The 26,547-nt window shown below is 44.4% G+C and overlaps 1 protein-coding gene across 4 annotated transcripts in view; it reads left to right on the forward strand.

The window, feature by feature from the left end:
• The first annotated feature begins 2,673 nt into the window (after positions 1-2,673).
• The window catches only part of pum1 (pumilio RNA-binding family member 1), a 25,511-nt gene continuing 1,637 nt past the window's right edge, over positions 2,674-26,547 (forward strand). The window contains exons 1-23 of one of the 4 annotated variants that reach the window (XM_017425855.3): positions 2,674-2,803; positions 10,144-10,316; positions 14,238-14,360; positions 14,523-14,600; positions 15,765-15,870; positions 16,318-16,511; positions 17,403-17,575; positions 17,667-17,931; positions 18,040-18,133; positions 18,608-18,706; positions 18,812-18,954; positions 19,252-19,390; positions 19,565-19,699; positions 19,936-20,235; positions 20,414-20,656; positions 21,572-21,842; positions 23,068-23,197; positions 23,334-23,468; positions 24,040-24,177; positions 24,689-24,814; positions 25,014-25,135; positions 25,338-25,530; positions 26,412-26,544. In XM_017425855.3, coding sequence (XP_017281344.1) covers positions 10,155-10,316; positions 14,238-14,360; positions 14,523-14,600; positions 15,765-15,870; positions 16,318-16,511; positions 17,403-17,575; positions 17,667-17,931; positions 18,040-18,133; positions 18,608-18,706; positions 18,812-18,954; positions 19,252-19,390; positions 19,565-19,699; positions 19,936-20,235; positions 20,414-20,656; positions 21,572-21,842; positions 23,068-23,197; positions 23,334-23,468; positions 24,040-24,177; positions 24,689-24,814; positions 25,014-25,135; positions 25,338-25,530; positions 26,412-26,543 — 3,501 coding nt within the window. In that variant the 5' untranslated portion in view covers positions 2,674-2,803; positions 10,144-10,154 and the 3' untranslated portion in view covers position 26,544. Of the gene's footprint in view, positions 2,804-10,143; positions 10,317-14,237; positions 14,361-14,522; positions 14,601-15,764; positions 15,871-16,317; positions 16,512-17,402; positions 17,576-17,666; positions 17,932-18,039; positions 18,134-18,607; positions 18,707-18,811; positions 18,955-19,251; positions 19,391-19,564; positions 19,700-19,935; positions 20,236-20,413; positions 20,657-21,571; positions 21,843-23,067; positions 23,198-23,333; positions 23,469-24,039; positions 24,178-24,688; positions 24,815-25,013; positions 25,136-25,337; positions 25,531-26,411; positions 26,545-26,547 lie in introns of those variants that run through there. The other 3 variants (XM_017425864.3, XM_025007620.2, XM_017425870.3) reach the window with 3 other exon arrangements.

Here is a 26,547-nt window from a genome sequence, read left to right on the forward strand (position 1 = left end):
ACAGTTTTTTCTATTTATAGATTCTGTGGAATATAAAAAACAAAACATAATACACGTCATGAAAACAGCAAAATGTGACTAAAACACCTTTATAACACTCAAAGGAAATCATTCAGTTGCTGCAGTAAAATAAATGAAAAGGGACACCTTTTGTTTTAGATTTTTGAAAATAAATGAATTCTCAGCAGCAGTTATTTAAATAAAAATGACTCTAGAGTAACTTAACATAGAAAACTATGATGCAAACTATGCTTTAAGAAATTACATCCATTTGTTTTTATTGTTAGTAATTTAGCCTTTTTGAATTTAAATATTAGGCTTCATCTGGATAAGACACTGACAATTTTGGAATCTAATTAAAAAAAACAATTTTGGATGAAAATATAGCTTGACTAAACAGTGTTAAAACAACCAGCAGTTGTATAATAATATATAATTTGCACAAAAACAGTGGGAATCAATGGGATTTTAGTAAAACTATTTTAAAAAGCTCAGTCCTTTCTGGAGCTGATGCACATCAGAGTAGAAACATTGTTCACAGAAAGTTGGATTTTACACACTTGACCGATCAGTTTGATATTTTTTATGGGTGTAACACAATCACAGCTTAAGTTTTATGATTTCTGGAGATTTTTTCCACTGACAGCTGATGTTTTCTGAGCTGTCTAAACCTTTGTAAACAAACTCCTCTTACTCCCATAACTTATTTTTATTACATATCCAAATTATACATCAGAATGTCTGCATTTAAGTCTTCTTTCACCCAGTGTGACTTATTGTTTTCTCTCTAATCCGATCAAATCTTCTTCAGTTTAGCTTAAGATATCCTCATCCAAACAGGAAGTGGAGGGCCTTTTTGACTTGTCATGTCTCCTACGGTTCAAGAATTTTTCAGATCTGACTGATCTGATCTGCACAGCGGCAGTCTGTTTGAGGCTCACTTTTCAGTCCGTTTCTTTCTGCTCTCGTTAACTTGGCAGTCACGAAGTAAGAAGACCTACCATGGTGACCATAGAGAGCCACCAGCAGCAGCTTTGCAATTCACATGTTGCAGTCTGTAAATTTAAATGTAGGCATTTATTTTAGTTTATATAGTTGAAAAAAATAAATGTTTTTGGCCAGCAGCTGCATTCAAAACGTCCTAGTTTGTTTTTATATCAAAGAGAACACGGAAGACATTGTTTTTGTGAACAATGCTAACCTACCAGTTAGCATATAGGCGGGTAATTTAAAAGAAAGCAGGCCTAGCTAGCCAGATATTTCTGAGGGGAATTAGGGGCCACTGGTATCTTCAGGGTCCGCAATAGGGCACCCACACACCAGTCGGTTCGGGACGGTCCTCACTCTACCCACTGGGGTATTTTTTTATTTTTTTAATTTTATTTCGTGGGCAACAAACTCGTGTTTTTTCCCCCCATACCGGTGATGTAAACGGAGCGTCCGGCAGTCACGCACTGGAGGGCCGTGCGGTTGCCATGGCTACAAGCAACCCCGTTACCCTGGAGACCCCGCTGCTTTGTGTACAGTCTACCTCGACGGAGGCCTGCAATATCAACAAATGTTTGGCTAAAGCATAATACTGTAATACTTTAGGCGGTTTTCTCATTGTTAATAGCCCCGTACCTTTATGCTGTAGCTTATAAAATATTTAACAACATTTGTTGTAATACATCTTTTTTTTTTCCTCACATATATAATGTATGTTAATTATCTGCTCCTGTGCTACATTAACTTTATCTTAAAAGGCAACAAACCCTGTTCTTATTATAAGGGAGTTATGTGAATGAGGTCAAAACAAAACCATAACAAACCACGGAACAATACAAATTTATTACACACCAACCAGTTAACAAAGGGACGGCAGGTTTATGGCAAGTGGATCTGTCATATAATAGACAGGCTCTTTAAACAGACAACCATAATTCGTATTTTTATTGTTATTTAACGAATCTTTCATCTATCCAGATTCAACTCGTCCCATATAAGATATCCACAGCTGCATTGTTAGTAGCCATAACTTTCATTTTGGATATCTTAAATGAAATACTATTATAGAAATCTGCAGAATATTTCAGAGAAAATATTGTAACTAGTAGAATTAGACTAACGACTGGAAACAGTTCAACTATATCAACGTTTATAAAGATATTTCAGGTGTCTGGTAAAAACATGATGGGATGATATTTTAACATAACATAAACATTTAACATAAAATATGTAGAATTAAATTGAAGCGTTACAACCACACTGAATGTGGGTTCTCCTGGTAAAATATATAGATATATACAATGTTAATGTTGTGAATCTAATTGAAGGTATAAACTAGAAAAGCAATTCTCTGAAGAATGATGTTTGGGGTATCTAAAATGCTGGTTGTATGTCGGATACCAGGGTAGTTAAAATGTTCTTTGTGATTAGTAAATAATGATTTATTTACATAATTGATCTGTTTAAAGTAAGAGACATTTAAACTTTTTTTTTCTTTACAGATTATGTATTTTAACCTTAGATTTTCTTAATATATGACTTTGAATGCCATTTTAGATCGATTTAATTTAAATTCCGCGGAGGAGCAGTGCTGTTGTTGATGCCTAAAGCTGTAAATGAAGAGAGAAGTGTGGTTTGATTATGTGGTACACCGGCCTGCCACAAGCGCATCGAACCCTCCGCTCCCTCTCAGCCCTTCCCGTCATGCTGCGCTGCTGCCTGCTCCTCCGTCGAGCCGCCATGTTGTCGGAGTAAAAGCCTGTGGTGTCGGAGACAAACTGGGGCCGAAATCCGCAACCATCCACCCTCTCCGCCGGTGAGTAGCACCTTTTCTCCGCCCGCGGTCGCACCGGGCACGTCTTATCAACCTATCGAGACGGATATTGTGTTCGCAGCGGGTCTCGGAGGGCCGAAACGGGAGTATTTGGTGAAGCTTGAGCGGCAGTCTCCCCTTTCTGCTGCCTGCCTCCTTCCTCCCCTTGTTGTCGGTCTTCCGCTCCAGACAGCTCTCGGGCCTTTTGTTAGCATCCTCGTCAGCGGGGACCCGTGTTGCCGCCGGCTCGGTGGGCAGGCTGAGACCCCCCCGGGTGCTCACCCGCAACCGAACTATAACGTTGCGGGGTCTGGCGGCGCCGTTGAAATCGTTGCGTGACGCCCGTGTTCGGCAGCCGGTTTGAGCTTGTGACGGGAGGCCGTGTTATTGTTGGTGGACACGGGCATCGAAAGCCCCCCACCCCCACCCCCCGCATAGCAGGTCCCGGGTTCGAGCGGAGGCAGGGGCACGGGAAGGGAACCACGACCTCGGAGCGTTTTTAGGAAAATAAAATAAAAAACACCCAAACATTCCCCGTTTTTGTTGATATTCGGTACACCAAGACAAGAAGCGCTTCCCCCTGCTAGCTGCGGGTCGGTGTTGTCACACCCCTCTGTGTGGCCGGTATGCGGTGGATCGGTCGTCGGGACGGTTCCACGCCGCCGAGGCTCCCCTGTCCGTTTCCGGGTGCCGGAGGTAGCTCTCGCGGAGCCCCGAGCCGTGCGCGCCGCGCTGGATTTCCGGGTCCCGGAGAGCTGACATTTCCTTGTTGAGGAAAAACAAAGGCAGGGGAGGAACGGCGTCATGTGAACGAGCCGCCGTCGGAGCGGGCTCGCTGCTCGGAGCCCCGGCCGGGTCCTGGACGGGGCCGGGCCCGGTGCCTTCCTCCGGGGTCAGCGGGCTCGTTGAGGGCCGGGGTGCTCGGAGAGCCCCGGTGTCAGACAGCGTCACACAAAGGTAATTACTGCACATGGCTCGGTGTAAAAAGAGCTGCCTGTCATTTCCCTACGGCCTGTAGGGACACTGAAGCCGAACTGCTCATTTTGAGAGATTACAGCTTGTTGGATGAGGAGAGGCAGTAAAATACAAATTATACCGCCCTCACTGTTGTGCACACTTCTGCTAATTTCTCCATGTTTATATAATTATTAACTAAAATCCCAGGAATGATTGGAGGAATCCATATCACCCACTGCCTCTCGTGTGAGGCCAGTAGTATAAAATTGACATATTTGTTTTGTTTTCTTTTTTAAGGTCAGTTGCTGTGGTGGCCATCTTGACTCCAAAGGTCGTAGATCAGAGGTGGGCAGCCCTGGTCCTCAAGGGCCACCAGCCTGAATGTTTTACTTGTTTCTCTGCTCCAACACAGCTGATTTGAACAATGGGTGATTAACAGGCTTCTGCAGAACATGAAGAGGTGATTTAACCACTGAATCAGGTGTGTTGGAGCAGGGAAACAAGGAAAACATGCAGGACGGTGGCCCTCGAGGAGCAGGGTTCCTTACCCCCTGTTGTAGATGTAAACCTTCTGAGAGTTTCGTTCGAGTCTGTCCAGAGGTTCATGAGACGTCAGCGTCTTACCCGACGACGTCTAGTGTTGTGGATCACTCTCAGCTACTACCATGTCAAATCTCAGCTCAGTATCTGTAAAACTGACGGAGTCGTAGCCACTTTTGTGTCGCTAAGGTGTGTTATCTTAACTGGGCCGACTCCGAAAGTTCGTCAGAGTTTGGGTTTGAGATATTTTGCTAAAAGCCTGATTTATTGTCCACCTTGGCCTTCCAGCAGCGGGTGATAACAATCTGCCCCTCGATCTCCTCCACCCTGGTTATAAGTACCAACACCACCTCTGACCCTTTCAAAACGACAGCCATGTCCCCCTGTGCACACATTCCTAGATAGTCCTGTTTTGTGTTTGTTTTTGTTTTTTTTTTTAAAGTAAATTTATGCAACACACCGAGCAGCAAGCCTAACGTGCGTCCAGGCTGGACTGAACTGGTCTAAAACATTTAACAGTGTCGTTTAAGAGCAAGTTTTTTGGAGGGAAGCGTTTTGCGACGCCTCTGAATTTGTTTTGATGAAACGGACAGAATAAAAGCTGAACTTTTTCGTTGCGGGTCCCGGATTGTTGTTTTTGAGACGTCGCTCTGCTGCGACGGATCGATCTGCCGCACGCAGGCTCGAGCAAAGTTTAATCACAAACACGCTCCTGCTCAAAGAACAACCAGAACCAGAGATAGAGACGTAATCAGTGACCTGAGGTGGGTGTCATGCATAACAAATAAAATATTTTCTTGTTTTTTTATGATTCTTGTGCAACAACAAAGCTTTTCTCCTTTGGAATTGTTTTAATAGGTGTTAAAACCTCTTTTTTGGCTTTAAAAATAAAGTTTCAGTAGTGTTTATAGTGTCTTGTTTGGTTTTTGAAGTAATTGTGATCTATTTAGTAGCTTTAATGTCTGCTGCTTTGCCTCAGGAATGCTCAAAATGCATTTTGTGTAACATTAATGTGGCTCCCTTTGTGCCTTATATACTCATATTTTAGCTTCTACTTGAGGCTTTCTTTAGGGAACCCGTAGACATTAGTATTTTCATTCATTTATTCAAAACCTTTCACCTTAAATGCAGAAAGAAATGTACGTGGACCGCTTAAAATCAGTTTACAAATATTCATTTTAGTTGCTAACATTAGATCGACTGAATGCAAAAGCCAGAGAAGTTGAAGCGAAGCACCCAGACCGTCGTGAGGAACAAAGTGGATTTGTTTGGCGCCTTTTTTAAGAGTTTAAAGCGAGTAAATAAAACCTCTGTGAGGGTTAAAGACAAAAGGCTGCACTGTTGTTCAAGTTGAGTCAAACGTACGTAGTTTGGAAACACGACGACAGGCAGAAACTGCACATAACTGAGCTCATCTTTTTTATTTGTTGTTAATAAACTCCCAGAAAGTTTTAAAAAAGATAAACAAACACAGAGGTTGCTGCTATTTATAGACTACTGGAATCCAGGATCAGAAATGTGAATTCTCAGTAAATACTCTGCTCTGTTTGATATATTTTTATTAGGATATATATTTGTGTGTTAGCTCACATCTATAGTCCATGGAGCTACAGTAGTTTTCAGCTGTATTAAAGAGTAAAAATCAGTCAGTCATGCTTCTTTATGGTTGCATTTCTGGATAAATGCTAGAGCTAGCTGACAAATATTCAAATAAAACTTGTGATTTAATTTTAACAATCAAGCAGCGATGTGCATAACCTCTGTTTTAACTCTTAGAAACACCTTTAATTTACTTTTTGTGTTTCTGGGTGTAATTTAGCAACAAGAAGCTACCAGAACATTCAAATAAACATTGTTTTATTCAATTTTTTAAAAAAACACTGATGTATTCAAGCTCTTAAACGTTGATCAGTCTCATATGCCTGAGTTCATGAAGCTGGGCTCGATGGCGTCATCGAAGCTCTCTACAGGTGACACCACGTTTGCCTGCTGTCTTCATTTGTTGTGCAAATGTGTTAACTATTATCTTTTAGTGTCGGTGCTAATCATAGGGGAATGTTGTCCTTTGTTCGTGGGCTGCGGCAGAATAAGTCCCGTCCCTGTTGGGAGTTGTTTGTGTCCACGGCACGCCTTCGCCCTCGTGCAAATGGCTCTGTACTTGTTTTGTGGGATATTCATTTATTATTCTGACTTCTGCTGTTATTCAGAGTTCAGGTTGGACAAGTACTGTAAGTATCAAATAACCGTCTCTTTCTTTGTCGTTTTTATGGTCAGTCTTTGTCAAGAACGCCCTAAAGCCATAACCGCTGTCACAAAATTTTATTTTATTTTATTTTTTTCAATGTTTTTGATTAAAGGGGAAGCTATTATGCAAAATTCACTTTTTGCATGTTTTTGTATTTCCATTTGGGTATCTGCTGCTTATAGAAAGCGCAAAAAACATTTACTTGTTGTTTTTTGACAACAAGTAAATGTCTTCTGGTGTCTGCAAAACGACCTGTTTCAAAAACCTCGGGATTGTTGCGCCACAATCCCCGTTACCTAGCAACCCTAAACCGAACCCAGCCCCTCGCCTAGCGATCCAAGTGGAGCTCCGCCCACTTCCTTACAGCAAGACCAGCATGACGGATATTGAGTCGGTAAAATAATCCCCGGATGTAAACGGAGTCAGAGTGAGAACGATGGAATCACAGACGCCGGGTGGAAAGAGAAAAGTGAAAGTTCTTCTTGTCCGTAAAAGAAACGGGGACTAAAAGCTGTGAGGACGAGTTGACAGAAGTCATTTTGGGGAGGAAGTCGAGCCCTGAATCAAACTTTGAGTCTAAGATCAGATGGAAATGAGATATTCTGAACTCTAACAGGAGAATTTAACTGATTGCTGATTTAGTTGTAAACAAAACAAGGGACGTTTGCTGTTTTTTAACACAATTTATACAAAAAAACCATGACTTTTGGTTGGTAGTGATGGTGAATTGTTTTTATTGTGCAGCGTAGTTTGAAAGTTTCACCTCTGACAAATGTGCAGCAGCGAATCAGTGTTCAGCTCAACCAGTCTTCAACACTGAACACACAACAAGCTGTTAGAGGCATCTTTAACCTGCCTGTCAAACAATCTTCAGATGTAGAAAAGGATTAATAATCTCCTTTAAAAGAAAAGGAAGTCACAGTTCCAGTGTGCGTGTTGTTTGGGATGACGGTTGACAAGCCTGGCTGGACGGAGCTCATGAGTGCAACGCATGGCGAAGGATTTTAACAAATGCTGCTCAGTTTGAAACATTTTACCTGTCAAGACCTTTAATAAATTATCCAACGGGCCTCCCCGTTAAGTCTTTAACTTGAGGAAGCGTCTCACGGAGCTGTGGTCGTTGGAGACAAGTTGGCAACTCAGAAATGTTAGAAAATTGGCAAATTTTTCATTGCGGTCTCAGTTTTGAGTGTTTGCGAGTTCACTGTTGTGCAGAAACACAAATATTATCTTTTACTGTTTTAATCAAAGGTATTGTTGTCCTTTTGTCAGCTGTAACAGAATATATCTTAAGCAGAGCAGGACTTATTCCCATGGCCTGAATCTGTGTGCACGGCTTGGAAACCTGTATTCTAGACCAATGATTCCCAAAGTTGGGGTCAGGACCCCAGTGTGGGTCACTCAACACCAAGTAGGGGTCCTTAATTAATCTCCAGACATCAACTTACAATAAAAACATTATTTTTATGCTATGTTTGCACCATAATCGTTACAAAAACTTGAAATACAAGTCCATAAATTGATTAAAAGTATAGCATAATGGATGTTAAGACTGTTTGTGTTGTCATTATGTTGTTATTTAATAGTCATTTTTGGATGTTTAAACAGCCAACAGATGGGGTCACACTCCTTTGTCACTATTATTTTATGGGTCGGAAGCTGAAAAGTTTGGGAACCACTGCTCTAGACCAAGCGTGTTGCGTCATTGTCCCCGCCGTGCTCGCCTCGGCCCGCTTTGCGCCCGCCGCAGCCGCCCTCGCATTTAGAATTTAATTTGCAGGAGCCCGCTTTTGAAAAGAAGATTTGAGAGGAACTTTGCTGCGCAAACGTTTCGAAGATGTTCAAACTCCAAGCGACGAGACCGCGAGCCTCTGCCACTCACGTGAGGAAACTGAGAATCTCTGCGGACGTTTCCAGCCTCTCGTGTCGCCGGTTTCACCGTCTGGAACTGCAGCTGGCAGTGTTTAATTCTTGTTCTCCTCCGCTGCCTCTGTTAGCTTAGAGTAATGTCACATTAACCTCTTCTCCACCTGCTGCCGGTTCTGTCTGGAGTGGCCCTTAAAGCTCACAGCGGCGCTCTTGACGAGCAGAACAAGGATTTCTGTCGTTGGATGGAGTCCAAGGTAGTAGGTTGGCGGAGGCATCAAGTCAGATCTGTGCTTTGGAAATACTCGCATAACCATCTGCTGAGGTCAGGGCTGCAGGATTTTAGGAAAACATACATTATTTAATGCTGCAATTTAAAAAGAAAATCCCCATTCCTGCCACAATACTGATAAAATGAGTTTCAGCATCTCAGGCACTATTTAAGTTCCCAGGTGATGTCATACTTCAGACCCTCCCCCTCTTCAGCCACGTGGGCTTTTTTTGACTGTAGTCGCAGTGGTTGTTTCTTGCTGGTTAAACGACGTTCTAACCGCGCAGACGGTTCTGCGAAGCGAAGCTTTCACTGCAATCTCCAAATCAGGAAATCTGAATCGGAAGAGCTGAGCGCGGAACGCCGGCAGGCCTGGTGGGCGGACGTCAACCGCAAAGATCAGCCTTCGAGGACGTCTAGAATCCGCCCAGGCCACTTTTATTCCGGTAAAACATTTAAAGGAAAGTAAACATTCCGTTAGGGAATGTTAGAACTGTATGCGTGCTGGAATTACCGGTTTCGTGACTTAGAACGTCTCTGCTGTAGATAACTCAGCCATGCTACATGCTAAACCCCAAAGCTAACGTTAAATTAAATCTTAAGGTTTTTTTTAAGTGATATAACAAATAGAACAACAATAAATAACTGTTACGGTTGAATGTGGTTACAAATAAAGCAGTGGTGCCATTTTAGGTCTGATTCTAATCCATAAACGCTGTCGACTTGATACCAAAACTTTATTAACACGGAGAGTTCGGACATCCTTTACAAATCCACTGAAACACTGTTTTTATGAGTCTGTTGATTTCAGGCCACGTAGCTCCTCCATGGTGTCGGCTCGCTTTGTGTAAACTTAAGAAATAATAATGTCGTAGGACGAGATGGGCAACTAAATGTCCAATATTTCCTCTTTTTTTCACCTCAAACAGGTCAGTAATGATATTCTACATATATCTCTCCCTGCTGCATCGGACAAGAGTAAATAAACACCTGGATTTATTTTGTTTTGAAGCCATTGTTGTCTAACGCTCACCTGCCGACATGTTGCGTTCTTCCGATATGTGACTGTTGAATGCGTTTTACTTAATCGCCTCCTATTAATGTCACTTCCAGCGATCCTTTGTGGTTTTCATATTGTGATGATGACACATTTGTACTTTGTTCTGCTACAACTAAACCACTTTCTTTGTTAAAATGATCGTCCGCAAAAGACGGATAAGATCAGTCAGATTTTTGTCTACATGTACATAAAGGGAAGCTTTGCAAAGTTGACACAAACTTTTGTTTTCTGGTTTCAAACACTTGCGCCGTTCAGCCTGAACGCCACGAACGACGCTTGTTTTATCAACCGAGTTCTGCGCCGAACTTGTCGGCTCTTGTCAGACGTCTGTTTGTTCTGTGCGTTTAGCGTGTTTCCAGTCGTCTACATGTGACGTGTGTGTTATTTTTTTGTTCTCCTGGCAGGCTGTGGTGGAATGAGCAGTGTGTGTGTGTTGAAGAGGAAAGCAGTGCTCTGGCAGGATTCATTCAGCCCCCACCATAGAAGTACATCTCCCATCATGCCTGTGGTGCTGAGCAGCGGAGGACATGCCCCCCCAACTGGACAGACCCCTCAGGCCACACCCCCGATCCAGCAGGTAATACCCACCGCTCTTATCTTTTAATTTACCCGCTCTGTCGGAGCAGAGAGCGGGGAGACAAACAAACAAATAAGTAAATGTTTTGTTGTCGTTGGATTAAAAACACGATCAGTTTTCAAGTGAAACCCTAACATTTCTGTCGCGTTTCAGCTGTTCGTGCATATGACAATGGCGGTCGTTTTCTCTGACGCCGGAGCTTGTTGAATCCACGTCTTGGAGTGGAAGTTTTTGGAAACGCCTGGCGTCTGTGTTTACCTGCTTGCAGGAGTAGATCGGCTGCAGTAACAATGGCGGACAGCAGAGAGCCGTTTGTGCTGCTCGTTTTCCAGAGCTTCTAAAACGAAACACGCACGTGTTACACCGTCTCGTGAGTTCAGCGGAGACACATTTCTCACATTCTCTGACTACCGAACGAGCCTGTAGCTGTTTTCACGCTCGAGGTCGGAGCGTCCGCGTGCACGCGCTTCTCGTTAAAGTACAGCCATGACAGCGCCGATGACCTGGCACTGAAACTACAGCGCGATTCACTGTTTTTCTAAAGATGCGTTCCCTAACTGGGAAATCGGGGTGACGTAATTTCCCACTTCACCGCATTCCAGTTGTCCCGCTCGGCGAGTCAGAAACAAGATGGACGCCTGCGGCAAAGCCTTTATTTTTCTCACATTTTCTGAAATCTTACTAAATAAGTTCCACTTGCGGAACATGTTTCGATACTTGCTATATACATGTTAAAAAGTACTAGTTATACGAGTGATTAAATGTTGAAAAACAACTTAAAGAGTAAAAATAACGAGGTTTACTTTCTAAAGTTGCGAGTGGCAGCCATATTAAAATCCTAGCTGGAGGAAGTTGGAGTTGCCCCCACTTTCCGAGTGGGATGTCCCACTTGAGCGGGCGTTCCCATTGAATATTACGACTAGGAACTTGGAAATTCCCATTTCCCAGCTCTACCGGAGCGCACCATAAACGGCGGCTGTGATCGCAACGTTACCGTGTGAACGGCGTGAACTCCGTGACGTTTCCGGGAGATTGTTCGCGTGTAAACGGAGTCTGGAAAGTACAACACTGAGAGGTGCTGACGTTAAAGAGTAAGAATCAAAAGAATAAAAAATAAAAACTTCACCCTCATGTACAGTGTGGCGCTCGTGGTGAGGACGCTCGTCAGAAAGTCCTTTATCCGGGCGCAGACGTGTGTGGGAATCGGCTTGTTGATCAGGATACTGGGCGTGTTTGTATTGAATTCAGAGCTGCAGTCAGAGGACAGCATCCTCACATAAACCCCCACCGTGCTCCAGATGGCTGAGTTTAGAGAGAAGAGCAATGGCGTCTTCTGTAGGTCTGCCCTGCCGATGGGCACGCCGGGACTGGTCGAAGTTGGCGGGGAGGCCGCTTTGTAGTTCCTTCAGCACCGGTTTCTGGAAGCACCTCGTGATTACAGGTATAAGCGCCACAGGCTTGTAATCTTTTAGACCTTCGGTGGTTGATTTCTTGGGAACAGGGATGATAACGGTTGCTTTTAAGCAGGGAGGAATGATGGTTCGTGCCAGGGAGGAGTTGAAGATAGGGGGCAAAGACGGCGGCGAGCTGGACAGGGCAGGCTTTGAGTACTTTCCCTGGAACTTTATCAGGGCCAGCAGCTTTCCGTGGGTTCACAGATCTTAATGCATGTCTCACTTCATATTCCTGCACATGGGAACGAGGAGTCTGTGCAGTTGTTGTACCCAAGTTGGCTGCTTTTACCTCAAAACATGCAAAAAAAAATCGATTAGGCTAGCCCTGCTGCACAGATCATGGTTTGGAGATGCATTGAGTTGAGAGGGGCGATGATTTTCATTCATGATAAACAACATTTTTTCATGTTCACCTGGTCGTGACACGCTGCCACGGCTCTAACAAAAGAGCAAGCTGCCATCTGTAGCACTTTTCATGGTGAGGGGGTTTTATTTTCAGCACTGCAGCAGCACTTAAACACAAAGATCCCCTGTAATTGTGGGTTTTTTCAAAACGTAAAATGTAGGAACTACAGCCAGAGCAAAGCTGCACCTTTACTACCAGATCATGTGCTCACCTCTCCACAATCATCCATCTGACTGGTTAAAAAAACCCACAAATATCCCAGCTCCTATTCCATCATATGGCCATTAAATTATCATTAACCCTTGATAAGGTGATAAAATGATGTTTGTTCAGCTGTATCTATTATTGGATTCATGTGATTTATTTAAATCAAGGACAGCACAGAAAACGGTGTTAAATGTTAAAACATTTCCTCTGTTTCTTTGTACACAGGTTTAATTTACAAACCACCAGATGTCGACTGATTTTAGTGTTTTAAGCTGATGCCGATCTTTAGAAATCAGGGCAGCCGAGGGGCGATGTTACGACACCAGTTAATTGGTTTTTAGGTGAATGTGTATTTTCCATTCAGCAGAATATAACAATAAATGCTTAACTTAAACTTCTGTCCATTTATTACAGCATTCACTGTCGTAATTACCGCAGCCAAAGCTGGGAGGATCAATTAGTAACAGCAGCTTTGCTCAACAAAGCTGGTAAATACGACGCCTGAAAATAAAACTTTGCACATCACGTTGCTTTAAATAGAAACACCAGAGGGTGGCTAATGGCAGCTATTTAACAGAATGGGGTTTTCTTCATTGAAGTCAGGAATTTATGATGCAGCAAAGCATTATGGTTAAAAAATGTCTTTTTTTCAGTAAAAATACTTCTGACTGCAGTCATCACACTTTAAATTACCTGTAATATGTGCGTTTTTTGTTGTCTGACATTTTAAAGTAATTAATATATTAAATACAGACTCAAGTAGACTTTCCTCAGAGATAGGATGATTGAGTTCATGTCTACTTTTACAGATTTATTTTCTATTTTTTTTACCAGATGTAGAGAAAGTGCTTATCGTTTATTGTTTTTAGCTTCTTAAATGAATAATTTTAATGTTTTTTAATGTTGAGCTGTGATAAGTCACACATAAGGTGAAAGGTTCATGAATTAAATTAAATTAGACTTTTACTCTCTCTGTTAGTTAATTTGCCGTTAATCAGGAAAGCTGTTCCTTAAAGACAAATAAAGTTGTGCTTTCTCGTTAACTCCAATCATTTTATAATCTGAAACGTGGTTTCCAGCTTTGATTTCTTCGCTCAGATGGTGTAATTTATGGTATTCGGATGACAAAATGAGCTAAAATCTTTATAGCTCAGCTCATTTTAGAGAACTTGAGCTGAATTTTGATGTGATGGTAGCTGAGAGTCCTCCTCAGCACCTCCTCTGAGCTCCAACAGCGTGATGTCGTTTACATTTGACCCAAACGGCTTTAACTCCGTCCCAGTTTTTACTCTAATTGACGATTTAGTTGCACATTTGACGGATGTTCTTCGGCTCGTGTTTCCTTTACCGACTTCTCCGACTGTTCATTCGTGTCTTGAAAGAAGGGAGGAAGTCGCTTCGCGTGTCGCCGGTGAAAAAGAAAGGCTTCCTTCTGTTTAGTTGAGTTTTAGAGAACTGTACGTTGCCTTAAACTGCTGAGCACGAAGGAGGAGCTGTGAAAAATGCATACAACAAGCCAAGACCTGTATTTTTTTGTTTTCTACTTTACATTTTTTTTAGATTAAAAAAAGAACTTGATCTGTTTTGCTGAAATGAAGCTCTTGTTTTTGTTTTGTTTTTTTGCGCTCCACACCCCAGCGATACGTCCAGTGTTTACATCCCTCCTGCCAGTCGCAGCATATTAATTTTGAGGTATTTCACAAGTTGGGACACAAACGAGCTGAAGTAGAAATCGTGTTTATGAAACGGCGGCGGGGGGTGTAATTTTGTGGCGTTTCTTCCAGTTGCTGCTCATATGCCGCCACCTGTAATTTCAGAGTAATCTACATGTGTTTGCTTGCGTCTCACCCCCAGGGTGTGGCGGGCGCGGGACGGTCCCAGGACGATGCCATGGTGGATTATTTCTTCCAGCGGCAGCACGGGGAGCAGCCCGGCAAGCACCGCTGGCCCACTGGGGACAACATCCACGACAGTCAGGTCGGCACCCATGAGTAGAATTCCACTTCCAGGACTGGAATATTTCACCTGAAGCTGATTCAAACGAGCCTTTTGAGTCATAACTTGTGCTTTTAGCTGAAGTAATGTTTTCTAGGATAATCACTCGTAGGTAATTAAAGCGTGGGACCTGTTTGTGTTCAGGTTCGGTCCATGGACGAGCTGAACCATGACTTCCAGGCTCTGGCTCTGGAGGGACGAGCTATGGGAGAGGTGAGCAATGTGAGTTTCCTGCTCAGGGTCAGCCTGAAGGTCAGACTGTTTTTTCTCACAGTATAGATTTTTAAAAGAAAAAGTTGTATCCAGATGACAGTGTTGGACAGCTGTTTCCCTTCGGCGTCAGGTTAAGAAACAACTAAAAAGTCAAACATGAAGAAGTGAGAAAGCCAATAAAACGTAATTTAGTTTTTCCGATTAGTTCTGCTATTAGAATAAAAGGTTTAAACAAATGGTTTTTATTTTCAGCCTGCAGGACCTTAATGTTGGCGTTGATTCGGTAATCCAAAGATGGTGACTCAAAATCTGGTTCCTGTTGGTCCGATCCATCAGAATAATTTGATTTGAGCAAACGATATGAAGTGCTCGTGGAGATTTAGTTTCAAATAAAACAGCTTAAACAACGGGCTGCTTGAGCCACATTCATGTTTTTAATGAAACGGCTGCGTCAAAGCTGAAAACTCTTTTTAAAACATGTTTTTTATTTTGTTCTTTTCACATAAATTATGGTATAAATGCATCACTTGTTGCGTTTAGAACGACTACAATCAGCTTTGGCCTTTTCAATGATAACGTGTTTGTTTTTTAATAATATTTGAGTTTTATGCTTTATGTCAGCATCATAGTTTTAGGCGGTTACAATACAAACATGTTGGATAAATCTTTATTGTTGATGTAGAAACAGAACATGTTTACTGAAAGTTTCAGCGTTTAAGTCCTGTATTTGCCCTCTAATCCCTAAAAATACAAATCACATAAAGTTTTACAAAGAAAGTCTTTTTCACACTGCGGCTGAAGTTGTGAGTGTAATAAAGTAAAAGGAGATAGAAAGATAAGATGCCCAAATCCAAACACTGATTATAACTTCTGAAAACAATTGATAACATTTTAAATGAAGCCACTGTTTCATGGCTGCTCTTACAATTTAAATTTATCTAATAAAATTTGTCCCTTACTGCACATAAAGCAAGCTGCTTTCAACAGATGTGACGTTTTTTTATACATCAAAAATGCTACATTTATAAAAGTCAAGTAAAACAAACATGTTGGGGCATGTAGGGCCTTTCAGCTTGGAGGATATTTAATGAATTTTCTATTAAAAGTTGTTTTTTTTTTATCCACTGTAACCTGTTTTTTCTCATGTTTCCACTCTGTGCCGTGCCTCTGCAGCAGCTCCTAACTGGGAAGAAGTTCTGGGAAACGGATGATTCCGGGAAAGACGCACCAAAAGGGATCTTCTTGGACCAGTGGCGGGACAGTGCATGGGGGGCCTCAGGTATCAAGCTGCCCGGGTTTACATTTGATTTGGAGCTGAAGGCTGGACCGAATGCAGGAACTTTCTGAAATAAATTTCATACAAGCATATCTGTAAACCTCCACCGACGATCAATATGAAATCCCTCTCATGTTTTTTCCTGATTGTAATTCTCAGACTCTGCTCCCTCGCTGTAGTTATTTCTGTAAACATGATGACACGACACCAGAAAGTGTCGGCGCTCATTTGAGCGGTCCCTGCAAGTTTTTATTGTACATCAAGCAGTTTATATTTTTGAGTTTTTCATATGAGATCACACAAGATGAGACCGCGTTGCTGAAGAAATATTCTGAATATAACTCGTGAAACTCCAGTAACCATCACGCCGCTCCATGTCATGCTTTGTCCCTGAGTGGTAACATCGAGCTGTTTTAATAATTCATGATGCGTTTGTGACTGTCGCCACAGATCACTCCGTGTCTCAGCCAATCATGGTGTCCCGTCGGCCGGGGCAGGGGTTCCACGGCGGAGGTGAAGTCGGGGTGGGCTCAGTGATGTCACCGCGGTCCGAGAGCGGCGGGCTGGGAGTGAGCATGGTGGAGTACGTCCTGTCGTCCTCGCCGGCTGACAAACTGGATTCCTGCCTTCGAAAAGGACCATATGTAGGTGTTCAGCTTTGTTATTATTATTATTTTTATTTTACTGTTCACTTTGAGTGTTATTACTCAAACAAAAAGTCTGCACTAGTATGAAAAAAAAAAGTTGGAGGATGGAAGAAGATGAACACAATATCCATAATGTCACTTTCTGGTTTATCCACCATATCCAGACTTTAGTATTTTAGTTTTTGAGTTCCTGATTGAGAACCTGTTGGAATGCGTGCTAATACAGTTTCCCAGGTGCCTCGGGTGTTTGGATTGCCTGATCACAGATGGTTGCAGGTCACTCCACAGCCCCAGACAGATACGTTTACATGTTTTTTGACAAAACTGAGACCCCCCCCCCAAGTTTCTGCTGCTGGCAGCACCTTGCGTGGCAGCTGTATCTGAACAAGAAACTAATGTGAAACACTAAACCACACTAATTAAAGTGCAAATAATTCACCATATGTTGCTTGTACTTTGTGCAGCTTGTCAGTCACAAGTTTGCTAAGTCCTCAAGCATACACAGCTTTTTGTTTCTACTCTAAATTGGAGCATAGTTTTACAAAATAAACATTCCTATTAAGACTACAACCCTAGGGCATAAATTCACTAAAACACTAAATAATTTCAGAAATGTAGTTGCTTTTCATGGCGTTTGAACCATACGGATAATAAAACCCAAACACTGTGCAGATATCTAGTGTAAATGTACAGGATTATCTGGACTGAGGCAGTAAAAATGGCCTAAACATGAACTGTGAAGTCCACAGATCTGAGTCTGGAAGCGTGTGGATATTTAAATTGGAAAAATGAAAACCGTTTTGAGTGTTTTATTCATGTTGTGCTCAACGGCGTCGTGCCCCGAGCTCCGCTGTGCAAATTACATATTGTGTGTTCTCGCCAATGCAGGGACAGAGGGATGGAGAGGTGGAGGAAGAGAAGAGGGAGAAGCCGAAGACGACGTTTGAGGGGGAGAAGCTAAAAGAGTTGACGGAAAGCGAATCGGACGTGATCAGCGACGTCATCAACCCAAACGGGCTGCCCGTACAGAACGGCCTCGACGTCGACGTCAAGGAGTTTGGGTAGGACGCGGCGTTGTTCAATAAATGGTTCTGTTTCTCATACATCCTTCGCATGCAGAACCCAACCTCCGCCTCTGTCTGGTTCCTGCAGCCGTCCCTCAGGCAACATGCCCGCCCCCGGCCCTGAGGGCGACCTGCTGGGAGGTCCCGGCGGCGTCGGGGCCGAAGGCTTGACGCCCCTCGTAGGCGGCGGAGGTCCCAAACCTCCTGAGGACTTCTCTGGCGTGGAGCAAGGTGGAGTCACCATGGACCCCATGGAATCAGTAATGGAGCCGCTTCAGTTTGATTACAACTCTCAGATGCCCATGGACTCGACACCCACTGTGGGTTTATTTGATTACACTAACCAGCAGCAGGTAATGGCTGCAGCAGAGAAAACAAGACGCATTCGTGTAATATTAGTCCTTTCAGAGGCTCTGCTGCCACGAAGCTGTAATTTTACCTGTTGTCACGTCGTTTTGCAGCTGTTTCAGAGAAACAACGCCCTCGCCGTGCAGCAGCTAACAGCAGCCCAGCAGCAGCAGTACGCCCTGGCAGCGGCGCAGCAGCCTCACATCGGTGCGTCCCTGTGGGGTGGTGTCACTCAACAACACGACACCTGAATGTTTCACAGCTTAAACAACTCTGATCCGCTCCATCAAGTGTATCCAATATGTAGTTTATTTTTGTTTAAAACATATCTAATAACTACTCCCACTCTAATAGTGCCTTCATATGTACCGTCAAGATGACATCGGCTGGAGTTTAGTATATAACTAAAGAGGCTTTCTTGCACCTTAAAATAATCTTAAATCTTAACCATAACTTGGTGTTGCTGTTTCTTAGTCCCCCCTGCAGCTCAGTACTTTAATACAAAGAAAATCAAATGATGCTTAAATGGCCAAAATTATAAAATCACATCGGGGTGACGCATGTGGAAACTGGATTACGATTCGTAAATTTTATTATGAATTTGCTCAGCGACTTATAAGCGGTTAACTTGCTTTAAATGTTTTGCTCATTTGGCTTTTTTCCCCTTCATGTGTGCTCCAGGTCTGGCCCCAGCTTTCGTGCCCAATCCTTACATCATCAGCGCTGCCCCGCCGGGGACGGACCCGTACGCAGCCGGACTCGCAGCGGCGGCCACACTTGGTGAGACGCTTAAAAACCGTAGCTAAGAGGCTCATAGGTTGTAAAAGTGAAATTACTTTCATGAACACTGTTAACCTCCTGTCTCGTCTCTCTGCGTGCTTCCAGGCCCTGCAGTGATGCCTCCCCAGTACTACGGTGTGACCCCCTGGGGGGTCTACCCAGCCAACCTTTTCCAGCAGCAGGCCGCTGCAGCCAACAGTTCAGCCAATCAGCAAGCAGCAGGACAGGGCCAGCAGAACCAGCAGCAGGTCGGTCAAAAAACGGAGATCCTGAATGATTCAGACTCACTATAGCTGCCCTTATAGCTCGATTATGGGTTCAGCCTTTTGTGCTTAACTCATATATGCTGATATAAGCAATGTTCTGCTACTGTATTTGTCTGTGGACAACTTTTAACAGACGTAAACAACAACAGGAGCAACACATTATCAAAACCTAAAGCACTTACACTCTCTGTAGTGCATATTTTGAGAGCTTATTTAAATGTTACCATCTTTTTTTTTTATTGTAGCAGTGAAAATGATTGTTTCTTCCACTTCTCAAAGGTGATGCGTGCTGGAGGAAACCAGCGTCCTTTGACCCCCAGCCAGAGTCAGCAGGGTCAGCAGAATGACCAGCTGGTTGCAGCAGCAGCAGTAAACTCAGCCCTCGCCTTTGGCCAAGGGTTAGCAGCAGGCGTTCCCGGTGAGCACAGCACTCTGCAGAAGTACTCGTTTTTATTTTTCCTCGCTCTGGAAACGATCCCAGCAGATGCATCTGTTTTGACAGAACTTTTAAGCGGACGTCTTGGGTGGGAATATTCAGATGAGGAGGCCTACTTCACAAAACAGCCAATCTGAATATACTTCTGTTTCTCAGGGTACCCGGTCTTGGCGCCTGCAGCCTATTATGATCCCACAGGGGCCTTGGTGGTCAACACAGGGGCCAGGAGTGGCCCCGTTCGCCTTATGGCCCCCGCCTCTGTCATCATGTCTCCCTCTGCAGCACAAGCAGGTAAAACCAGCGATCGACCTTAAACACCAGTTAATTATGAGCAGATTAAATATTAAAAAAACATGCTCTGACACAGTTAGGAGATTATGAAACTTTCCTTTCAGATTAGTGGTTAGATTTATACAGGAAGTTATTACTAAATTAAACTAAATTATCATTTTTAAGGCACTAGCTTAAAGGTCTTAGCTGTATTGCTGTACTGATCACCCCGCACTACTTCCCCCGTCCGCCTCCAGTTGCAGCAGCAGCAGCCTCTGCAGGTGGTGCCAACGGTGGTTTGGGCGGAGGAGCCAACGGCCCGTTCCGTGCCATGACATCCCAGCAGCCCCAGCAGCAGGGGGGCCCGGGCGGTGCTCTCGGGGGAAGCTCTTTCTACGGGTCATCGTCCCTCAGCTCATCCTCCCAGAGCTCTTCTCTGTTCTCACAAGGCTCAGCTCAGCCTGGACCCGGGTCTGCCTCACTGGGCTTCAGCCAACCCACCTCCTCCTCTCTCGGTGCCACTCTCGGAGCCACGCTGGGGGGCTTCGGCACAGCAGGTAAGCAAGCATCTTCCTCGTGGCCTACTTTTAGGGTAAACACGAGTTCCTAACCTGATTTGCGTTGTTTACAAAAACATATACAGCTTTGAGCAGTTCAAACAGCAAAAGAAAAGCCGATTTAAGCTTCACTTCCTCTGGAGACCGCTGATAAAGTCACGCCTTTGTCTCCCTCTAGTGGCCAACTCGAGTGGCGGCAGCGGCTCCAGGCGGGACTCCCTGACAGGCAACAACGAGCTGTACAAGCGCACGCCCTCCAGTCTCACTCCCATCGGCCATGGCGGTTTCTATAACGGCACCCTGGGCTTCAGTCCATCCCCGGGCCCCGTGGGAATGCCCCTCCCCAACCAGGGGCCGTCCCATTCCCTCACACCCCCACCGTCCCTGTCCAACCACAGCTCCTCGTCCAACCTCAACCTTGGTAAATTTGTCAGATCTTTAGTGACTGACTAATCCACTCTTTAGTGCTTTATCTTTCCCTCATCGGTGAAATGTATTATTTTGATAAATTGATGATTTCAGGTCTTCAGAATGAGCAGCTGAAACATTTTACATCCCTGTTAGGTAGTCGGGTATCCCAACATTTTAATATTTACATTCACTCTGTAGTGTATGCCTCAATATTTAGGGCTTAAGCTTTTCAGATATCAGATACATTTAAAGTAGCATTTTATAAGAAAGTTACTGTCAGGGACTATAAATCCACAGGTAAACTGGCCTCATAACTTAATATTTAAAGTAATTAAACGACAGTAAAGGGGACCTTTTTATTGCTTTAAGGACATTTCCGTTTGGAAAGTTTTAGTCTGACTCATTTCCAAACAACCAGATCTAAAACATGTTTGAGGAAGTTTATGCATAAAGCTGCTTATAAAGACATAAGCTTTAATTTTATTGTAGGATATGTTAAACCTGACAAAGAGCTGTTCAATAAGGCTGTGTCAAAGGTGTTCTGTTATATATATATATTTTTTTTTAGACTCTAGTTTATGATATTTAAGTGGTTTGGGTTATTAAAAGTCAGATTTTTAGGTGTATATTTTCCCTGTAAGATTGCAGCTTCTTTATTCAGGCAGTGCTGTCAGCAGGTGTCTGTGCTGCAGAGTTTATATGTATTTTTACAGCGTAGTCTTAAATGTTATCCTGCAGTGTAATCAGTTAAAAAGAAGTTCATTTTAAGCCATGATATAATTTGATTTTACAAAATGAGAGAGCTGTTATGAAGTTATAAAGCTGTTATGATTTGTCTTGTATTAATAGTTTGTTTTTATTTCACTGCCATTACTCGAGTCTTGTAATCCCCAGATAATGAGCCTCTCTTCTGTCTGACCCACAGGAGGCCTGACCAACGGCAGCGGCCGCTTCATCTCCGCAGCTCCGGGCGCCGAGGCCAAGTACCGCAGCGCGGCGAGCTCGGGCTCCTCCCTCTTCTCGCCCAGCAGCCAGCTGTTCCCGTCATCGCGGCTACGCTACGGCATGTCCGACGTGATGCCTTCGGGCCGCAGCCGCCTGCTGGAGGACTTCAGGAACAACCGCTACCCCAACCTGCAGCTGCGAGACATCGCCGGTCACATCATGGAGTTCAGTCAGGACCAGCACGGCAGCAGGTGCACAGATCACTCCAACCTCACATGTGATTTACCCAAAACCCTTTAAAACAGAGCACTTCTCATTAAATCAGAAATAGACCCCGGTCCTTGACACCAATATAACAGAAAAACTGGATATTATGCAGGAGAAGAAAGGTGTTAAGTCTGCTCTGCGTGTTTGTAGGCGTCTCACATAATTATGTGTTTTGTAGGGAAAGAAAATACACACACACACACACACACACACACACAAAAACAAAAGCCTCAAGAGCCTTTCTATATTTTCAGCAGCTTAAAACAAACAAGATAAGCGGAGAACTGAGAAGCTGGAGACCAAAATATTTACACGGGAGCAGACAAGTCGCAAAATCTTATCCACTAATAATTAGATATGTGGTTTTAAAAAAAGGCAGGTGCAGCGAGGAGAACAACTCTGCTTAAAGCCGGAGAGTTCCTGATCGAAGTTCATGTTGTTTTTCTGTCTTCAGCAGATAATGTGAGTTTGTTAATGTTTGCCGGTGAAAGGTCCCGTTTGTTTACTTTACGACGCATTAGCGTAAATATTTCAGCTTCGCCCTCGCTCTGTGACGTCACGCGGCCGGATAGACACGGCACGTTGTCAGCAGACGGCGTTGGCGTTCGTGCTGCTTCAGTCAGTGCTTTCATTAACAGCGGAGTTAAAATGATGGTTTTCTGTGACGCAGTCGGGAGAGGTGTTAATTTGGCCGTATGAGACCCTGGAGACCACTCTGTGATCCTGGTTTTCAGGGTCTATTAAGTGTGGAACCAGCAACGCCTCTGATGTAGAGTTTTTTCCCCTGAAATGAGCTATTAATACACCGAGACGTCCAGCCTGCACATTCCAGACATTTTCTTTGCCCGGCCTCTTCTGGATCAGCGTCTTATCTTAGCCTGGCATCCATCATTTCACCTCCCAGGCTGCTTTTCTTCCTTCGGCTGCCTCTTCATGCCTTCTTCGCTTTGAATCTCATCTCATTTCACCTCTCCGCTCCCTCAGGTCAAACACGGAAGAAGTTTCAGTCTCGCTTTTATTGCCGCACGTGTTTATTTGTTTTCAGAGTCATCCAGACTCTTTAATCCCCTCGATGTTCCGAGTGGATTTAAGCAGATCCGTCTCTGTTCTCTCCCATGAGGCTTTCCCACATTGCGAAAGAAAACGAACCCTTGAAGGAGACAAAGAAGTACACGTGTGGTTAATTCTTATTCTGTTTGGCTTTTCAAGGTTCATCCAGTTGAAATTGGAGCGAGCGAGTTCAGCAGAGCGCCAGCTCGTCTTCAGTGAGATCCTGCAGGCAGCCTATCAGCTCATGGTGGATGTTTTTGGAAACTACGTCATCCAGAAGTTCTTCGAGGTATGAGAAGTTTGGGGCTGTGTGGTGTCGAGATTAAAACCTTTTAACCTTTGGAGTCGTTCTTTTAGATACGCATGAACAGTCTTATCGGATGTAACAGAAAGGTTACAGGCTTGTGGTGTTTGTGTGTTTTTAGTTTGGCAGCTTGGACCAGAAGCTGGCTCTGGCTGAAAGAATCCGAGGTCATGTGCTGTCTCTGGCCCTGCAGATGTATGGCTGCAGGGTCATCCAGAAAGCTCTGGAGTTCATCCCCTCAGATCAGCAGGTCATTGTGAGTACACCTGTGCCTGTTTGGCTGTGTAAGCATGGAAACATCAGAAACAGACTGCACCTTTGCCCTCAAGCTGCTGCTTAGTAGGTTTCACGTCTCGGCGCCTCTATTTTAAAATGTCTTTTCTTCATATCTTTACTAGTTCCGCATCAGGATTCTGCATCAATGCTTTTTGCACGGCTTCAATATGCAGTTTAAATCTGAACTGCTTGTGTAGCAGCCGTTTCCTTACATTAATTCTGTCCTCAGCGATGAATGAGGCTAATGAAAGCACAGTTTATATGCAAATGCTGAACTGTTTATACTGAGATAAATAGATGAATATCATAAATTTTGTTTTAGAAAAGCCTCTCTGTGTGTGTGTGTCTGTATGTGTGTGAGGGTGAAAAAAGTAATAGTTATCCATCTTTCCTTAATGGACTCCAATAGATTTCCCAATAGGGCATCTGTTAAAAGTCCAGCGTTATTTGTTGGGCAGTGAGTCACAGTATTTGCAACAAGCCTTCAGGCAATATTTGATTCCTCACAATTACCCGCCCGTCCCTCTGGTCGCCTCCCTCCCTCCCTGCAGAGTGACATGGTGCGGGAGCTGGACGGCCATGTGCTGAAGTGCGTGAAGGACCAGAACGGGAACCACGTGGTGCAGAAGTGTATCGAATGTGTCCAGCCCCACGCGCTGCACTTCATCATCGAAGCCTTTAAGGGACAGGTGGGTTCTTTCTGCTCTCTAACTCAAAGTGTTTCTTCATTCAGTCACTGAAGGCTGCCAGTGCTTGGCTGACATCCATCCCCACACACACACACACACCGTCATCGCCTAGAGGCAGCGAGCTTATTGTCACAGAGTACACAGACTCAGTCTTTTGCAGGGACAGGGTGTGTTGCCTTGGCAACAGGAGCCTCAGCCCATCTTCTACCTAAAAACTAAACGTTAGATGAGCAGAAACTGTTGAAGGAATGATTTCCTGCACTCATTCATGACATTTAAACTTAAGGTTTCTGTTCCGAGGCGTCACGTGCTTCTGTAACGTCATGTTTCCCACCAGCTGATAGCGGATTAGTAATTTGCCTTCGCCTCCCCCGCAGGGGTGGGTCGTCTTAGGGAAAGAATTCCGTTCAACGAAACGCCTTCAGGGGGGAAAAAAGTCCATCTGCGTCGTGTTCGTTCACCTTGGCAGGGTGTTTCCGTTTGACTAACGGTGATCGTTTGTGTGTCTCAGGTGTTCGCCCTCTCCACTCACCCGTACGGCTGCCGAGTCATCCAGCGCATTCTCGAACACTGCCTTCCTGAACAGACGCTGCCTATTCTGGAGGAGCTTCATCAACACACGGAGCAGCTAGTGCAGGTAACGCAGGCTCTCAAAAACGAGCCTCCCGGCCGCCTTCGTTTCCCCCAACGACGGCTCAAGCTCGGCTCCGCTCGGCTCGTCCCTGAGCCGCCAGATTTCGAGCATTTGGCAGCGTTCGCCGCGACGTCAGAGGCACCAGCTGTCCTCCTCGCGTCGCCGTTGTTGACGGGCGTCTCTGTGGTTTTGTGTGATTTAGGACCAGTATGGAAACTACGTGATCCAGCACGTTTTGGAGCACGGCCGAGCCGAGGATAAGAGTAAAATCGTGGCTGAAATAAGAGGCAACGTGCTGGGGCTCAGCCAGCACAAGTTTGCCAGGTAAATTCCTGCACTGACATCCAGACACGCTCCCAGATATCACCTCCGCTCGTTAATTTGGAGAACGGTTTTTCTTTTACTAATTCATAGTTGCTGCCACACAAGAGTTCTGACACATTTAATGTCAAAGTATTGGTATTTACTGGTAATGACGATCCTGCAGACCGCCCTAAACGCCCCCGCCTCCTGCGTTCTCTTCCAGCAACGTGGTGGAGAAGTGCGTGACCCACGCGTCGCGGGCGGAGCGCGCTCTGCTGATCGACGAAGTGTGCAGCCTGACCGAGGGCCCCCACAGTGCCTTATACACCATGATGAAGGACCAGTATGCCAACTACGTGGTACAGAAGATGATCGACGTGGCCGAGCCCACGCAGCGCAAAATCGTAATGCATAAGGTCGGTGAATCGGCGAGGGCTCCCGTCGATTCTGATGTTGCCACTTTTCGGTGAAATGTCACGTTTTTTTACAACATTCGTTCCATAAGAGAACGATGGTTTATAAAACATGTTCAGGTGTTTTTATGTTTTCATCCGAATTGGATCGTACAGAATGATTTGGTCGTCTCTGAGCCGTCAAACCAAGTGTTTCAAAAACGTTTCAGAGCATGATGGATAAAAAAATTCAAAGAAGGGATGGTGTAAAAGACTCAAAGCTATTAAAAGGTTTTCAGATTGTAATGAAAGCTCTTTTATTCCTTGAAAGAATTAATATTTCTGCTGCTTTTTGTGTCGGAGTTCTGTATGACTCTCAGCTACTACCACCTCAGCTTTCAGCTCAGAATCAGGAAAGATGACTGAATTCTTGCCGTTTTCGTGCTTTTTAAGTTCAGTTGGCTGTGGCGGCCATGTTGAATTGGTTACAAACGTTTAATAAGCTGTAGTCGAGCATCCGGAGATTTAACGTCTGCAAGTTTCAGTAAAACTCGTCCAGCGGTTCGTTAGATATTTTGCTAACAGACGGGCATGAGCAAAAACACCATGGATTAAAATAAAATCTGATATCCGTTTGTTTCTCTCTGGTCGGTTTCCTGAATCTTGACCTAAAAGAAATGAGCGAAGGTATCGGTGTTCGATAATCCAGCCTCTTCGCGTGTCGATGTGGCGTCGATGGTTTCCCAGGAAACGGCTCAAAGCGCCACATAAATTACGCTTCAGCGCTGTCTTGTTTTGTTTGTTTTGTCACAACCGTCTGCGGCGTCCGCACAGACGGTCGCGCCGGTGTTTGTCCTGCCGCGGGCCCCCGGCTAACGCTGCGTTGTTTGTGTTCGCCCGCGCAGATCCGGCCCCACATCCAGACTCTGAGGAAGTACACGTACGGGAAGCACATCCTCGCCAAGCTGGAGAAGTACTACATGAAGAATGGCGTGGATCTGGGTCCTCTCTGCGGCCCTCCTAACGGCATCATGTAAACCC

Source organism: Kryptolebias marmoratus, linkage group LG5, assembly GCF_001649575.2.
Source record: "Kryptolebias marmoratus isolate JLee-2015 linkage group LG5, ASM164957v2, whole genome shotgun sequence".
In the NCBI taxonomy this organism is placed as follows: Eukaryota; Metazoa; Chordata; class Actinopteri; order Cyprinodontiformes; family Rivulidae; genus Kryptolebias; species Kryptolebias marmoratus.